This window comes from Branchiostoma floridae, chromosome 3 (assembly GCF_000003815.2).
Source record: "Branchiostoma floridae strain S238N-H82 chromosome 3, Bfl_VNyyK, whole genome shotgun sequence".
NCBI lineage: Eukaryota > Metazoa > Chordata > Leptocardii > Amphioxiformes > Branchiostomatidae > Branchiostoma > Branchiostoma floridae.
In genome coordinates this window covers 24,507,896-24,525,390 of record NC_049981.1, presented here as the reverse complement: position 1 = coordinate 24,525,390, position 17,495 = coordinate 24,507,896, and the positions used below count along the sequence as shown (strand labels likewise).

The window sequence follows — 17,495 nt, the reverse complement described above, 5'->3', positions numbered from 1 at the left end:
ATTAATAGATATATTTGTATCCACATATATTGGAATATCAAGTCCATCCATACTTATGATGAAGAAAAATACTCATCCAAAGTTGACCTATATTTGACCTCTTCTGTCACTCTTACCCAGCCACATTCCAAAAATCCCCGGAAATACAAAAACTTGTCTGATTGCGAAAAAAATAGCAATAATCAATAGTACGTATATGCCTCCAACATATATTGGAATATCAAGTCCATCCATACTTCTGATGAAGAAAAATACTCATCCAAAGTTGACCTTCAATTGACCTCTTCTGTCATTCACACCCAGTCACTTTCAGAAAATAGACGGAAATACAAAAACTTCTCTGATTTCGAAAAAAATAGCAATAATCAATAGTACGTATATGCCTCCAACATATATTGGAATATCAAGTCCATCCATACTTCTGATGAAGAAAAATACTCATCCAAAGTTGACCTTCAATTGACCTCTTCTGTCATTCACACCCAGTCACTTTCAGAAAATAGACGGAAATACAAAAACTTCTCTGATTTCGAAAAAAATAGCAAGAATCAATAGTACGTATATGTCTCCAACATATGTTGGAATATCAAGTCAATCCATGGTTTTGATGAGAAAATATAGCCTTTGGAACTTGATGTAAATTTCAGCTGTTACATTACTGACACCTAGGTCCATTCCAAAATTCCCCGGAAATATAAGATCATGTCTGATTTTCTGGAAACTAGTAAGAATCAATAGTACATATATTTCTCCAACATATATGGGAATATATCCAACAAATCCAAGTTGTTGATTACTTGATAATTTCTTGGAAATAACAATTTGAATTGGTGAGAAATATACATCAGCATCTTGCTGTCTGGTGCAGTTTCAAATGTGTGTTTCAAAGCTGCTGCGTGGTTTCGAGGTGTTTGGGTCTATGCCATAAAGCTTTTTGAAGTGCGAGTGTAGGCTTTCAGCTGGAATCGTTTCGTGATCGTCAGTTTTATCATTAGATTTGTACTCTTTAAGAAGTGACCAAAAGCCCGAAGGGTTGTTATCGACAAGTATCGCTGTCAAAAATGTGTCAGCGCCCGTACCCGACGTCTTTCAAAATGGCGGGGGTTCACGCGGCTTTTATTTGAAGATATTCGAACGTATAATTTGTCTAGTAGGCTGGTAGTATTGGCTCACGATCGCCGTGCGCGTTCCGCCTTCAAGCGATGAGAATCGCGCTCGTGCGCGTTTCATCACCAAGGGAATAGTCTCGCACGATAGTGTAGGCTCAGCATCGCCGTGCGCGCTCCGCATTCAGGTGAAGAGAATCGAACCCGCGCGATTTCCTTCACTGCGTGAGCAGTCTCACCCCGTTCGATTCTCTGCAAATCGCTTACCGGAACCTAGCTCTATAGCCAGCGTAGTTAGTCTGGTAGAGACTACGGTATAAACCCTTGTCCCTCAGTCCACTGACGGTGAGGGACTGTGTCACAGACGTTACGGCGCAGACACATATGTACTGATAAGCCGTCCTGCGATTTTGATGTTGTAGAACTTTCAAGCAGGCTGCGATAAGACTAATTATATAAACACTGAAAGGACAACATTTGCAACAAACACAGTTGATTTTTTTTACGACAAGAACGCGACTATGTCAAGACTGCATTGACTTTGCAATCGTATAACGATCGTACGAAGAAAACTAGTGGCCTGACCCGGCCGCGTGCTGTGAATCATTAATGTCAAAATAAACACGTGCCGGACATCATCGTGGTGTTTTGTTTACACCGACTGTTTGGCATGCCACTGTTGTACGGCAATCGACCTACTTTTACGTTTTTATGTATCCTACCAGCTGGTGACTTGATCACCTAGGCTTTCTGCAGATACTCTAAATGCATTAAAGTTCGCGGGGATTTAAATTCGCCGTAGCGGGAAAGTGCTTGCGGTGGTTTTGACAATTTGAGTTCGCGGTAGCGCCATCTTCTTTAGTCACATACTGTAATGGAAAAATATTCGCGGTGGTGTGAATTAGCAACGCGAAAACAGCGAACATAATACCACCGCGAACATTTCTGCATTTACTTTTGTGTTCAACCACAGACAGACAGACGGACAGACACACACGCGCACACACACACACACACACACACACACACACACACACACACACGGGCGCGCGAGAACTCTACTTCTGAAAGTAGCACCCATTTTTCATTCAAGTAATTAGTCCTTAAACGTTACAGGCAATGTTTTACACATATATTTCAACCAATTTTATGTAACCTGGAAGACATAGTATACTATAGTTTGGACATAGTTAATCAAATTTATCGGAGTTTTTTTATGGGAAATTTGATAAGAGTGGACAGGACCTACATGTTAGAGTTACAAGATAATAGCTACGTGACTAAAATAGATGTAACATTGTTTAGGTTTGCTGATACATAGTAAGGAGGCCTCAGGGAATTTACAGGGACGACCCATCAACCCTTGTTGAACCGGGACGACACCATGTATCAGCTTCCGGTCCAATTGTAGACGTATTTTGCAGTATTAATGAGACCATGCAGCCTCTGTTTGTTTAACTCAACTTACTCTCTTGTTCACAGATACTGCCCCTGTCGGGAGAGGCTGTAAAGGAGATTGCTGATGAAGAGGTAGAACTCACCTTATATGAAGCATACTATTATAGTACTAAACTATACCCGTATCCTCCGATATCTGCAGTTTACTCTCTTTAAAAGGAATACCTATTTCCCTTCCCAGTTTACTCTCGAAAACTATACCCGTGTCCTTCAATATATAAAAACTCAATAATTTATACCCGTTAAACTTCATTATCATTCAATAGCTAATGTTAAATGCCATGACGCGGGTATCCCTTCGATATGTAAAGCATATCATGCATATTGCTTTTACAGTTCACCGACAATCATGAAGTTCTAATGTATGGTTGCTTTACAGAACCTGCTGACGGGTTTAGGAGAGATGTGGTTCAAACTGGTGATCTACGCGATATCGTTCTTTCTGGTCTCCTCTTCATGGGACTTGCACGCATGGTATGTTGTGCGGAAGGCATATCTATCTACTTATATACGTTTCTCTATTAAACAGCCCCTATATAACCCGTGGTCTGTTCTCGTGGCTCAAACCAGCTGTCAGCCATTCAGAGAATCAGCTTTACTCAAATAGATCATTCAGTCTCTGATCGGCTGTCAGCTAATTTTTTTTTATTACAGGCCATGCCTACAATTTTGATGATCTAAGATAGGTTAATATTTAGGTAAAATATGACAGAGTGAAGGCCTGTATAAAGTCTTATTCCGCTTGTTTGTCGTTATCTCTTGTGCTAAATAAGCAAACGAACAAACAGACGAACAAAGCGAACATTTGGTTAGGTTGTAATGTCTATAAAATGAAGTGATTAAATAAAATAGGAAGAGATACTCATTAGAAACCATATTGAGGACATTCCAGAAATAATAAAATATAAATTCTAATGTACTATCCCTTTTTTAAGCTTTACGCGTCTGAATACATACTAACGAGGGGAAAAGAAGTGCACATGCCTCGTTAAATGCCAAGAACATATTCAGCCTGTACGTTGCATATAGATGGTATAAAAGTATTTTTTTTAAACATGCTGCGGATGTATTGTTTTTGTACAAAATCTAGGTAATCAACACGAATTGTTCCTGTCCTTTTTACAGGATTTTCCGGATGATAGAGAAAGTTAATGAGACTATTGTGCTTCTGAACCTGGTAAGAGCGCATATAAATGTATACATTACTTCTACAATACATATTTCTCTAATGTCCGGCACGCAATTCTCTTCTCTTGTCAATTTAACATGTACATTTTGTACTCGTCGACATGATACGAACTTAGGAATCTCCTTAGTTGTCTTGATTAAATAACTTTTTGATGAAATTTCAGTTGGTCTTCATGTACAGCTGACACATTAAAATCAAAGTATAGAGTCCACAACAACGTGAATGTTATGCGGATTTCCACGACATCTAGCTTACTGTATCTTGTCTCTGGTGTTTTTCTAGGGTGTCTTGATGATGACAACCTTTGTGCCATATGCGGTGAGTACTTTCCATGTTTGTAGTTCTCCGAAACAAACATTTTCAGCACGGTTTCTCAAATGATTCGTAGTGTTTGTAAACAGATGGCCAAACTTATATAACCTGTTCATATCAGGATTGGTTGAGCCGGCTCAGCCTGCAGTTTGACTTATAACCGCTAGATTCCACCATATGCATGTAAAAAAAAATACTAACTTTTTTTTACAAACCAGATATACTAGTCTACTTGTGTAATATAATGTGTTAGCTTTCTATCCTATCATCAATTTTTTTAATACTTATTTAAGAATTATAGGCCATGTCCAGGTTAGCGTCATCGTTTGATTTTGATGAAGACAATTATGAACTGTCGAGATATTTTCGGGAGAGCAAAGATTAGGAGATCTGTAATGTCTAGCTCGATTGGGTTATCATTTTTAAAAGTTAAATTTTCTGTATATCATGTACCTCTAAATCGCTCGAGTATGATCATTATGCACAATAGTGCCATAATGTAATATTTAGAGTTTCTTCTCTCTTTCAGTTTCTGATGTTCGCCGAGCATCCCAGGGAACCGCTATCCGTGGTGCTGTTCTGTAGCTGCGTGGCTATTCAGGGCTTCTTCATGGTGCATGTCACACAGTTGTACATTTATTTACATTTGCACCAAAGTGTTCAACGTCTTATGACAAATACCTACCTACCTAAATACCTACTAGTAATATATGACTTTAACCGCCTTAGAAAAATTGATTCTACGGAATTGCTTTGTTATTTATAAAGATACTATTTTTTCTGATGGCTGATAAACTTCAAAATGCGCTGTTCAAACTGAAAGAACAACAATTTCGTTGACCATATCAATACATAAACAGAAGAAAAAATCCAGGCTTTGATATAGCAATGATGTCAATCATTATATACTTATTATCCCTTTTGTGTGTATTTAGCTGGCCATACTGTTGCATGCTTATTCAAGACCCAACCTGCTGAAAAAGGAGTTTGTCCAGCAAGGGAAGGAGGAAATGGTAAGTCCAATCTGATATGGACGGTCACGATTGTAAGTACGCATGATGCACAGCGAAATGCATTGTGGGTAATATATCACAGGTGAAGATCTCTGACCCCCAAGACAAACAAAGCATTTCCTGACATTGTTATGCAAACTGTAAACCCTGGAAGTCAGACGCCGGAAAGCCCTGCAGAAGTCTAGCTGGCCTTGTTGCTCACAGACGGTCCATCGGCGGTAAACAGAGCGTTTGTCAGGGCGAGAAGGACTGTGATGATGATGATGATGATATGCAAATCGAGACAATGGTTGAAATGAGAACCATACAAGTAAATTCTTAATGTTTCTTGTTTTTACCACTGTCTAGATTGTCTCAATGTCTCGATTGGTTTATCTTGAACTTAGGAGTCTTCATGTTACCTATAATGAATGTCGCTGCGCATGCGTACGTAAAGTAGTGAAATATTAGATATTGTCTGTAGTTCCAAACCTATTCCTTTGCTTCTGTTCTCTCCAAGTATTTGCGGAGAGGACAGAAGGTACTCGGGAGCCATAATACGGCTGGATACCAGGCTAAAGCATGTTGCAACTACATGTAGTTTTTTGGGGGGTAGAGGGATCATGAAATCATTTTTATACAGTCAACATGCAGAAAGATCTGTTGAATATGCATTAAATGTTTCATCTTATTTTAAAACATGTTTGAAGTTGTGTCTGAATTAACTATGTAATTTTGATGGCATCAACGTAATGTAACCTAATGATTTGTCGATTATCATTTGAATTTTCATAGAGGCGACCAAATGACATCCTTGCAACGCGGTAGTCGGCGTCCACCTTTTCATGAATTATGATTACAAAGACAATATAACTTTATTTACCTGTCTAAACTTTTATGTTTAGAAATTACAACGGACACGCGCTACCATCAAGGTGTTGATCAGGCCGATCATTTACCTCATCACCATTCCTGTTAGTTATGGATCCATCGAAGTCGTAAGTCCTAATATATCAATTTATAATTATTAGTTGAAATCGAATTAGATCTGCCTTTCCGTATAGATAAATCCCCTGTTGTTTTCAAAGAAGGCGAACATGATACTTGTCTGGGGAGAGCCACACCCCGGGCACGTCAAAGAACCCGCCATATGTGCGATGGTGTGGTGTGAGTGGTTCAAAACCTACAGTACCTTGGCCGCACCTGGGGCAATTACTGTCGTATTGAGGTCACCTGAGTGGCGCCGAATGGCAGCTCGCTCCAGACACTTGCGACAGTCGTATTGAGGTCACCTGAGTGGCGCCGAACGGCAGCTCGCTCCAGACCCTTGCGATTTAGCCCCGCCTATTGTAAGCTCCTCGCAATTCAGACCCTGGCTGCAAAGAGTGAGTAGTCGGCCAACCCAATAACAATACTTACAACTGTTTCAGTTATTTCAGTTGAAGGGTAAAACATTCATTTTTAACAAAAGCACACTGAATTTCGTAAGGCCTTCTACAGCTACATGTATAGATACACAATTTTTATTAGATGAAATTATTGCCAAAGATATATAAAAAAACATTTCAAAATAATGGGGTTGTTAACCGTCTACAGTAACATTACACTCTTAGAACATCCTCTAGCAAGAGCTTGGAGACTGAATCCAGCAGAAAATAAATAATGAAAAGATTTTATTGAATTGTACAGAGATAATTATTCATGAAAAACCTTTAACTTAACACAACTCATTATATTTTTTCAGGCATGGGCACTTCTTGTTCTGGCAGTACTGAAACCAATCATTTTCTTAATTGTGGATGCCATCATAAAATGTGCTAAAGGTAAGTAGTTGGCTTTGATTGTGGTAATTCATGATATACATGTATCAGTTTTCATATCAAAATACGTAGACACATTTTTTGTTACAATATTTTAGAAGCTAATTGGAAGCAAACTAGTCGGTAAATTACGTTACCTCGAGTTTTATATATGTCTTTTGGTTTTACAGGCAAAGTAGAAGAAGGCACCAGTCTATTTAAGCTGTCCCGTCTCTATTCGGAGACATCGGATGTTTTCAGGACCAATGGTAAATATTACCTAATTTTTCTGTCTGTCTTATAAAAAGCTCGTTATAAAACCACATACAGTATTTACATGAGCTGACGCTTTGGGGACCGAGTTATTCTGGAGCATTCAGCTAGGTGTCGCTGCAGTGTTGCAAGTACCTTCCCAAACGTATTGTCACATTTGCATGGGGATATAGCCAAGCAACAATACTGAAAGATTTTTAGATCATAATCTACTTGTTTTAAAAGAACATGATGTAATCCTCAATGTCTTGATTATGAAGGCTTCAGTGACGGTGTGTATGCCATCGTGGCCACCCTCATCATCCTGGACATTTGGTACGTACAAATACATGCTATCACCAGATAAGTATATAAGAGTATATTAGGTTGACAAGACTTGCTAGGAATTGTGACCTTGAGCTCTATTAAAAGCCCCACAATATGGTGAAGATAAACTAACTATTGATATCTATAGTTGTATAATATATCTATTAATACATCATTGGTGACCTTGCTTAGTAATCATCTGATAATACACGTTATAAGGGCAAGACTATTTCGAAATTTTCTATTATTTTCTAACAAGGCGAAGCATTATCACCCCAAAAGATACTATTCTCTGTAATTAACACAAGCAATATATTTCAGCAGTTTTCTAATAGCTATAGGACTATGTTGATTGTTGTGTGCTATGAATCGCCCTGCATGTTTCTAAGGATTTCCTTATATTTCCTTATGTTCCAGTGTGAACAACGTTCCAGCCGAAGGGATTTTAGACGTTCATGGCACTTTGGCAGAGGCCCTTGCTCATGATGCCAGTGTGTTCCTGTCTTACGCTGGAACATTCGTGACAATTTGTAAGTAGTATGATATGACAGTGGGTTACCACTTTATTCATTTTATACACGTACACAGATAGTTATCGTAAATCAGTCTAAAGGCTGCGTGTTTTTGTCTATTGTATAATCAATATCACCGTCCTTAGTACCAAGCTAAAAGGTAAGTACCAAGCTAGGGTACCATATAAGTAGTGTAGAAGTGACAAGAACAGTTGAGTCTAAATGCCATGGATAGTGTATTCAGTACCAAGGGCAGGGATAGAGAAGTCAGTACCACACGCAATGTGTTCAGTACCAAAGACAATATAGCGGTACCAAAGAGAGTGTAGCGTAGACAGTTACAAGGATGGCGTTGTCAGTAATAAGGTATAGCCAGTGTTGAAGACGCCCAGAAGCAGTATCGAATTCAGTGTAGCATTATCAATAAGCCAATTTACTACCAATAACCGTATATAGAGTCGGTACTACCCAAAGTAAAGTTTCCATATGGCACATACTTGATGATGATGACGCCTACTATTTGGTTTGATGAGAATTTTCATCGATGCTCTACATTTTATCCTCAGGTCTCCTGTGGTACCTGCATCACTCAATGTTCTACGTAAGGATGGTTATAATTCTCTTTTGATTTCTTTCGTCGTGGCTTTTTATCTATACTCTTGGAGTCAATTACGTTCATACGATAACTACCTTTGACAATGACTATTCCATTTGTGAATATGGATTTTCTATCCTACTATCTACAGCACATACGTGCACAGAACTCGCTGCTGTTGACCTTCAACAAACTGGTGAGATCCATAGTCTAGATTTGTTTTGCTATTTTACATGAACTATGCATGTATCATATGTGTGTGTGCGTGCGTGTGTTTATGTGTGTGAGCGCCTGCGTTTCTAGGTGCCTGTGTTTTTGACATTTCTGGTCAGTATATTTAGAAACATCTTCATAGGTTGTAATGATATTTTGTGTGCGTAAATATATTGGAAGAGCAAGGTCTGGGTCAAGATTAAACATCCTGGCGGCTGTTTGTATTTTTTATTCTGAACGCGCCATGGTCTTGATTTTTGTGTATTTTGGTGCCGAAAAGCCATCGATGTCAGAATGATTTGGTGTGGGTGGGCCTAGGTTTTCGTTTGATATTCCACAACTTAATGATTTCCTTTACTTATGACAGGCACTCATGTTTGCTGGATTTCTCCCAATCGTTTTCAAGTTAACGGGAGAGTTTGGGCACTTGGTGAGTATTCGCAATATCCTGTGTACAAAGATACGTTGATAAAACAGTGATATTGGCAAGTACATGTAATTAATAATTACAATGTAGCCGATGAAAAAAAATGTTTCAAACTTTTGCGAGTCGTTTGATTGTGCATCCCATTTGTGTACGTACTTCGTGCAATTATCCGGGTGGTGCAGCAATGCGAAGTTATCCAGCTGGACCACATCGGCTTGACATTTGAGGATCCCAAGTGTGCGGTAATCCGTTGTGCAATTAACTGGCTACAATTGTATCTGATCGGCTGTTTTGATATCGATACCGTTTGATACACCAGGTGCGAAACAACAATACATCAGTAGCCGTACAACTGAACAGTGGCACGGTGTTTCTGGCTAGTGTCTGGTTCCTGGCCATATGGATCACAGCTATGTGTAAGAAGTGAGTATTCCATGTGTATTTTTTTTGGCGACGATCTTAGTGAGCGTACAGTATTTTGCGTAGTCTGCAATAATTCCAGGATCTCCTAGGTTGGGCGTACATACATAACTTCCTAGCTAGTCAACTTTGTACGAAAAGTGTCACTGTTTCAAAATGTCAGCCCTATCAACCTATTATTATACATAGTAACTAATTCTAACTGTAGGCAAATTCATGGTATTTCATAATATCCTTTGTATGATGTGCGGTTTTCTAGCTTGTTTATTTGTTTTAAATTGTCTGGGATTTGCTTTATTTTCTGCTGACTATTAATTAGTGTGTATCTGTGTATACGTTGTAGAAAATATTTACAGCAGCGCGAAACAAACACATGAAAGTCCTCTCATTTTGTTTCTTCTCAAAACCACGATATCGATCTGTAGGTCCGAGCTGCTACATCCGTCTGCTCACGGCACCCACGACTGTGTTTTCATGTTTTTGAACCTGCTCATCTATCCCATTGTCAGGTGAGTTTATTTCTCAAAGCAATAATTAAACTGGCCCTATACTATATGTTTCTTTGTATGTATACCCGCAGATCGACTGTAACAGACAGTGAAACAACATGTCTTGTATTGCAGTTTGGTGATATTTTGCGTCTGCTTCGCCGTTCCAGTGCCATCTGCAGTGATCAATGGGGTATGATTCACTCGTACAAAATGTTATCTTTACAATTACAACACGATGTGCTAATTCTAGGGGCGTTACAGTTTGACAGACGGTCGTCTTAGGCAAAATACATAATTTTATTAATCTGCTGTTTTATGCTATTTATGCCCTCCTCCTCTGGCTTCCTGGCCTGTTTGGAGTCCTTTTCCCATTTGTCCGGGGGAAAAAAGATACGCAATCCGACTTTTGCAGAGACTTGTTGTGAAAAGCTACGTTCTTTAACCGAAGAAGATGTTAGTTTATATAAAGTCAAAGTTAATGACTCGTTGACCAGGAGCACATGGTGTGATAGTTTTATAAAATGATCTGCATCTCATCTCATGAATCGTAAATATGTCTACACGTGACTCTTGTATTTGTGTTTTTTTGGTAATTGTTTGAATATCTTTTTCTGATTTTTCATTTTAGGTACAGATTGCCTTGATTGCGGTCTTCATACTTCTAAAACTTGTCCGTAACTGGACTCAGGTATAATATTTTCTATGTTGTTTAATAGAACAATGGTGTGCTGTTCTGTTCCCGATGTTATATGTGCAAACATAACCTATTCTTTCATCTTTTGATTTCATATGTTGATTTCGTGGATGTTTGACAATTATATCGGGCAATGAGATCACAAAAATTGTGATAAAAAGACAGAGATTGCCTTACTCTTTGTACAGAGATGCGTGAGTGAACATGATCCAGAGGAATCCCCGGAAACCGACGTAGAACTCTCCGACTATAAGGGACAGCCGGGTGGACCAAAGGAAGGGGGTCTAGAGGGGCACGACAATGCTGCTGTCGAATCTGAGTCCACTTCCTTGTAAACCCTCAAACAGGACATATTGCGGTTTAAAATAGTTGTTTTTGTATAATATTCCAAATATGAAATCAAGGGCTACAAAAATCAAACGTAAATGTACGTTGCGGTGCGACCGCCGTCTAGCGGAAATACAATCAGAGAATAATTCCAAATGAATGTTTCTTAAAATGCAACAGGGTACCCATCGAATGGCCAATAAGCAACTTCATTGCTACCTAGTAACTTAAAGCTAATGAATGGAAGTCGTTGCATATCGAAACGTACGAACAGTGAGTAATTAGTGTGTGTGTGTGTGTGTTTGTGTGGGTGTTGTGTGTGTGTGTGTGTTTGTGTGTGTGTGTGTGTGTGTGTGTGTGTATGTGTTTGTTTTAGCTGGTATATGTAGCCGACCCTATTGTACAAACTAAGTTTTCAAATCTACGTAATCTTTTGAAATAGAAATCATACATGTAGTGATTGTAGTCGTTCCTTATTTCTTTTACTTGTGTAAATGTAGTTTTTAACATGATCACGTAATGTATGGTTCTGTCACTTGTTAATCGATTGGATGCTGATGTTGCTATATATGATTAATGGTCACTTGTCATAACAAACAGGATCTGATTGAATGTAAAGCTATTGATCGAAATTCAACGTAATGGTTGTGCTTGGTATGTGTTCTTTTCATACAATACCAATTGTCACTAGAAAGGCCGACATTTGCTTGAGAGCAAATACAGCATATTTCAGCCATACCCCTTCCCACGCAACATTGGACTGTTCCAAATCACCCCTGCGCAAAAATGGAACATCTTCATTATCCCCCAAAGTGGACTAGTATTGTGAATTGATTCCAGGTCAAAACAGAGCTTGCTCCTATTTTTCAGAAAATGACAATAATCACACCTTCCATTTTCATCATGACTGAAAATTGTTGAATGACTTCATGTAATGTCATTAACAATTTTCAGTACGATAACTAGGTGTAAGTATAAAAAAAGTATAAGCTCCTTGTGATGTGGGTACATTTATTATTGCAGTGAACTTTTTTTTATTCAAGTAGGGCATACGATTAAATAATTATCAAGCAGGTGCAGGTACTGTGTAGTAGGAGCGTTTGTTTTCTTCAAGCTGTAAAACTGTTAAACTGTTTTACTTTGTATGCAATCAGCCATCGGGCCTAATCTTATTTTAGTGTAACAACTTCCTGCCAGACCCGGAAGATACGATTGAACCTTGTTCGAGGATTTCTTTTCGGAGGTCAGTCTGTTCATACCCTGGCGCTGAGAGTGTTTTATTAAGCTGAAACTCTTGCAGTTTAAAGTTACTTACAATTTGAATGTTCAAAATTTATGTCAAACAACAGCACTAGAAACACCTACATTTGCTCTGGAGAAAATACAGCAGTTTTCTTTCCAGTCCAGTGATAGAAATGTGGCCACTATAGACAGGTGGTCACTATAGAGAAAATGCTGATCTATTGACTAGCAGCAATACGTTACACATGATTTCAGTACACTGATCTTTACTCATATAAACATTGCACAGGTAAGCCAATTGTTTAGATGTACAATTAAGTTCAAATAATTCTGAAGAGAAATATTGATGAGAAAATAATCATTCTCGCCACTGTCTAACTTATAATTACGTATTAAAACTAAACGCAAACTGTCTAACTAACGCACCTTTCGCCGACTTCATCAAAGGGCCGCCGGCTATCAATCAAACACGGCTGTTGATTAGACTTAGAGTTTCAAACAGTCATGTGCCGTCTGCCAGTTGACAGCTAACTTCATGCTACGTGATGTATTGCATTGCTTGGACCTTCTTCCCACAGCGGTGCTTCTACAAAATATTTAGACTGTAACACTGAGTCCCACATGTTTTATAGAATAGAATTTGACGCAGAACAGCGTTTTTGCCAGGTATTTTTCTTGAAACATGTCCGGGGGAATATCAGCGAGGCGGCGACGCAGGGATATCAGACCGTCAACAAAAGTCGTACGGCGGCTAACGGCGCAGCGAAGATACTAGCGCTATAAATAACGCTTCAACTAAGGATGGCAACCCGGACAATATTTACAATTACTGTTGAGCTAATTCATTGGATGACTCATGCTATGAAAAGCTGAAAACTTGACTACTAACCTTATTTTTTGTGTTATATAAGCCTCACAATAACCCCAGACATTTTGCAAATTTTTATTTCTTCTTTTTTTTTCGACCGACCGCACCAACATTTTTCTGAAATAATCCGAGAACCAAGAAATTGAATTGGTGTGGCCTTAATATGCAATTAGATAAACCATATAATATAAGCTCCATCATTTCCATACATTCATAGCTGCAAGAAGCTAGAAGTGGAACCTATCCCTGACTTTGTTCCAAGATCTTAGTTTGTCTGTCTTTTGTTTAGATTATGTTTTCTATGTTCTTGTCACCTCGTAAGCAACTGCGACTCAGTTCTCCTGGTTGACATCAGTGTGGGCCTGTGGGAAGCCTTCCATGACTCTTCCTTTTCTTTGTGACTTTCTCCATCTAAAACAATGTACAAATATTATCATCTCACAGGCAAGAACAAGATATACAACATGTATTGGCCATCAATCTTGTTCCAGTGGTCTGACCAGTGGGTCTGTGCTGCTGGAGAATATTTAATCACAGGCTAGAAAAGTGGTAAATAAACATTTAAGGTAACTTAATTAAGGTAAGCTTACTCTCATTAGATTTAATGAGAAGCTTCCGGCTACAGCATGTGCCTGCAACTAAACATGTACAGTGAAAACACGCCACAAAACAAGCCTTTTCTTATTTTGATATACTGTAAATGCAGAATTGTGTTCCCTGGTCCCCACAGCCAATAATCACAAAGATATTACCTTCAAGGTGCCCAACCTGGTACCCACAGCTAAGAGCCACACAGGTAGTACATGTTTGGTGCCTTAACTGGTCCCCAGAGTTAATAGACACAAAAATATTACCTATAACATGGGTAACCTAGTCCCCAGAACTAAGAGCCACACAAATATTACCTTTAAGTTGCAATACCTGGTCCCCAGAGCTAAGAGTCATGCAAATATTACCGTACAGGTGTGTTACCTGGTCCCAGAGCTAAGAGCCACGCAAATGTTACCTGTAGGGCGTGTTACCTGGTGCCCAGAGCTAAGAGTCACGAAAATATTATCTATAAGGTGCGTTACCTGGCACTCAGAGCTAAGAGTCACACAAATATAACCTGTAAGGTGTGTTACCTGGTCCCCAGAGTTAAGAGCCACGCAAATATCACCTGTAAGGTATGTTACCTGGTCCACTGAGCTAACAGACACAAATATTACCTGTAAGGTGTGTTACCTGGTTCGCAGATCTAAGAGCCACGCAAATATTACCGTACAGGTGTGTTACCTGGTCTCCAAAGCTAAGAGCCACGCAAAAATTACCAGTATGGAGTGTTACCTGGTTCCCAGAGCTAAGAGTCACGCAAATATCACCGTACAGGTGTTTACCTGGTTACCAGAGCTAAGAGTCACGCAAATATTACCTGTAACAGTGTAAGGTGTGTTTTTTGGTCCCCGGAGCTAAGAGCCACGCAAATGTTACTTGTATGGTGTTTACCTGGTCCCCAGAGCTAAGAGCCATGCAAATATCAGCTGTATGGTGTGTTACCTTGTCCCTAGAGCTAAGAGCCACACAAATATTACCTGCAAGGTTTGGTACCTGGTTCTCAGAGAGCTAAAATATTTACCCGATGAATGTGGGACAAACTAGGGGCAAGGAAGCGACTTCCGGGATAAATAGGCGTAACGAAGTTACTGTTTTGAACCACATACTCGGGTTAATCCTGATTACTTATGTTTCGTATCATCTAGAATCTAGAATAGGACTTACCTGTTTAAGGGCTTACATAGAAATGAATATGCCCGAAAAGGCCATGTTTTATGCGATCAATGTTGAAATGATATTGGTAAGCCAACAATATTGTTGAACTGTTGTACTGCCGTCGACGAAACTATCCTCACCAATGGGATTGTCCGATTGAGGCATTCTGGAAGGTTGACGAACAGCAGCGTGGCGCCGCCTATTGTGTGCGGGTCGCCGTTATCCGTCGCTATCTATACCTCTTGCTACATGTAGTAGCTACCACTCGCATTAGTAACTCCCACTGACCATTAATTACCTCCATGAAATGTCATGGAGGTTATATTTTACCCTGCGTTTGTGTGTCTGTCTGTGTGTTTGTGTGTGTGTGTGTGTGTAAACAAAATAACTCAAGAACGGTTGGATGGATTGGTTTCATACTTGGTGTGTTGGTAGTGTGTGATGAAAGCTGGAAATGATTAGATTTTGGGCCCCCTAGCGGCCCCCCTTGGTACTGCAGCGCAACTTCCGGTTTTGCTATCTCGGTGTTCTGAACATGCTATGGTCACGATTTTTTAGTATTAGATAGCTCTTGTGCTCAGGAAGAAATGACATAAGTTTGGGCCCCCTAGCGTTTAGTTTTGGGATAGCAGGGGCATTTTTGTCAAAAACTTCTGAAGAGGATAACTCAAGAAGGGAACAACGGATTTTCATCATTTTTGGTATGTAGGTACCTCAGACAATGTTGTACAAAATGAAATACTAATTATGCAAAATAGGAGCACATTTGCATAATTAATGAGAATATTCTATCATAGCAGTTTTTTCAATGTATCTCTTGTTCCAGACATGCTATGGTCTTGACATTTAGGTGGTAGATAGCTTTTAGTGCCATAAACAAGTGGGGCAAGTTTCAGCCCCCTAACATTTAATTGTGGAACTGCAGGGGTGTTTTTGTCAAGACACTCCAAAGAGGATAACTGCAGAAAGGAACGACGGATTGCCTGCATTTTAAGCATGCAGGTAGCTTAGGTAAAGATGTTCATAATGATATACATGTTATGCAAATGAGAACTTAATTTGCATAATTAATGAGGAAATTGTATAGTTCCATTGTTTTCAATAACTGAACCTCAATACATGTAACACATGTTAATTATGATAGGTGGAATATAAGCAGATACCAAATATGGTAATGAGGAACTTATTTGCATAATTTATGTAAAAATTGCAAAACCGCTTTATCATTAATAATGGGAATTTTATAATTGTGACATGTGTACGTTAGTCAATGATGAACAACACCCTGCATAAATTATGTTAATTTGTTAGTCAATTGCATGAAATTTACGAAAGCTCTAAAATTTCATGGAGGTATGAGGTCGCCGAACTCTAGTTATATTTTGATGTGTTACTTAAAAAAAACTAACGCCTAATACAAACATTGAACGTACAGTTTATTAAAACAATCCTATAGCGAAGAAGATTATCTTAAGATTGCAATGTACGTCACAGATCTACCGTAACAGAACTAAGAATCATCTGTCACAAATTACGATCGAATCAGGAAGACTCGTCTAGAGCAAAGAATCTGTCAATGTTGTAGTTAAGATAAAGTAGAAGACGAGATACATTTTACTGTAGATTTCCCTTTGTATGGTACAAACATTGCATTCGACTGTGTGTTAAGTACATTTCCTCACTTTAGGCAAGGACGTTATCTTCAGGTACTCGAATAGTAAAGAGTAATTTATATTTCCTAATACGGCCTTCGACAAACCAAATCTAACCAATCATACATCTAGCTGATCTATGCAATTACCAAGAAGCGAGATAAAGTCGAATGTACATACAAATGTTTATGATTGTTACCATTGCTACAAGTTTATAATTGTTACCATGTGACCTGTACTTAGCCCTGTGCTTCAAAAAGTATTACTTTTGAATCTAAGTTCATTATTGTTATGGTTTGAGTTCTCAGTCATATTACTTTTGAATCTAAGTTCATTATTGTTATGGTTTGAGATCTCAGTTATATTACTGTTGAATCTAAGTTCATTATTGTTACAGTTTTAAGATCTCATATTATTTTTTGAATCTAAGTTCATTATTGTTATGGCTATATTGAAATCACTTTTGTTATTTTTGCTGTCATTTTGTTGGATGGTCCCCCAACTATTCTTTGTTTTTGTTTATTTGAAAACCCAATAAAAAAAGTACAATAAGGTTTTCATTTATTGACCAACTACATGTCCTAGCACTCATGCAGTAAGGTGACTCATCCGTTGCGTGACGGTCACTGACCTGTGCGAAAGGGTTTGATTTATGCTGAAATAAAAGACGTTATCAGTTCATCTCCTGACTCAGTGACTGCCGTGAAAAGCTAATTGTTTACAACTGGATGGTCCTGTTGGCTTGGGGTCGATCCGCGGTGCTTTTGACTTGTAAAGTAGTCACTTACATCAGAATACATATATAGTTTGTCTATGTGTTTGTCTATTTGTTCACTGTTCAAACGACCAATCACCAGCCTGTCTTTGGGG

The 17,495-nt window shown here is 38.8% G+C and overlaps 1 protein-coding gene across 1 annotated transcript in view; it reads left to right on the top strand.

Moving 5' to 3' along the window:
* LOC118411468 (endosomal/lysosomal potassium channel TMEM175-like) overlaps nt 1-11,763 on the top strand; it is a 14,741-nt gene extending 2,978 nt beyond the window's left edge. The window contains exons 2-20 of the mRNA XM_035813748.1: nt 2,589-2,636; nt 2,944-3,038; nt 3,690-3,741; nt 4,036-4,071; nt 4,595-4,678; nt 5,001-5,078; nt 5,963-6,055; nt 6,802-6,880; nt 7,048-7,125; nt 7,390-7,444; nt 7,853-7,965; nt 8,514-8,548; nt 8,694-8,738; nt 9,123-9,185; nt 9,502-9,605; nt 10,028-10,111; nt 10,226-10,283; nt 10,722-10,781; nt 10,976-11,763. Coding sequence (XP_035669641.1) covers nt 2,589-2,636; nt 2,944-3,038; nt 3,690-3,741; nt 4,036-4,071; nt 4,595-4,678; nt 5,001-5,078; nt 5,963-6,055; nt 6,802-6,880; nt 7,048-7,125; nt 7,390-7,444; nt 7,853-7,965; nt 8,514-8,548; nt 8,694-8,738; nt 9,123-9,185; nt 9,502-9,605; nt 10,028-10,111; nt 10,226-10,283; nt 10,722-10,781; nt 10,976-11,122 — 1,407 coding nt within the window. The 3' untranslated portion in view covers nt 11,123-11,763. The remainder of the gene's footprint in view (nt 1-2,588; nt 2,637-2,943; nt 3,039-3,689; nt 3,742-4,035; nt 4,072-4,594; nt 4,679-5,000; nt 5,079-5,962; nt 6,056-6,801; nt 6,881-7,047; nt 7,126-7,389; nt 7,445-7,852; nt 7,966-8,513; nt 8,549-8,693; nt 8,739-9,122; nt 9,186-9,501; nt 9,606-10,027; nt 10,112-10,225; nt 10,284-10,721; nt 10,782-10,975) is intronic.
* The last annotated feature ends 5,732 nt before the right edge of the window (nt 11,764-17,495 follow it).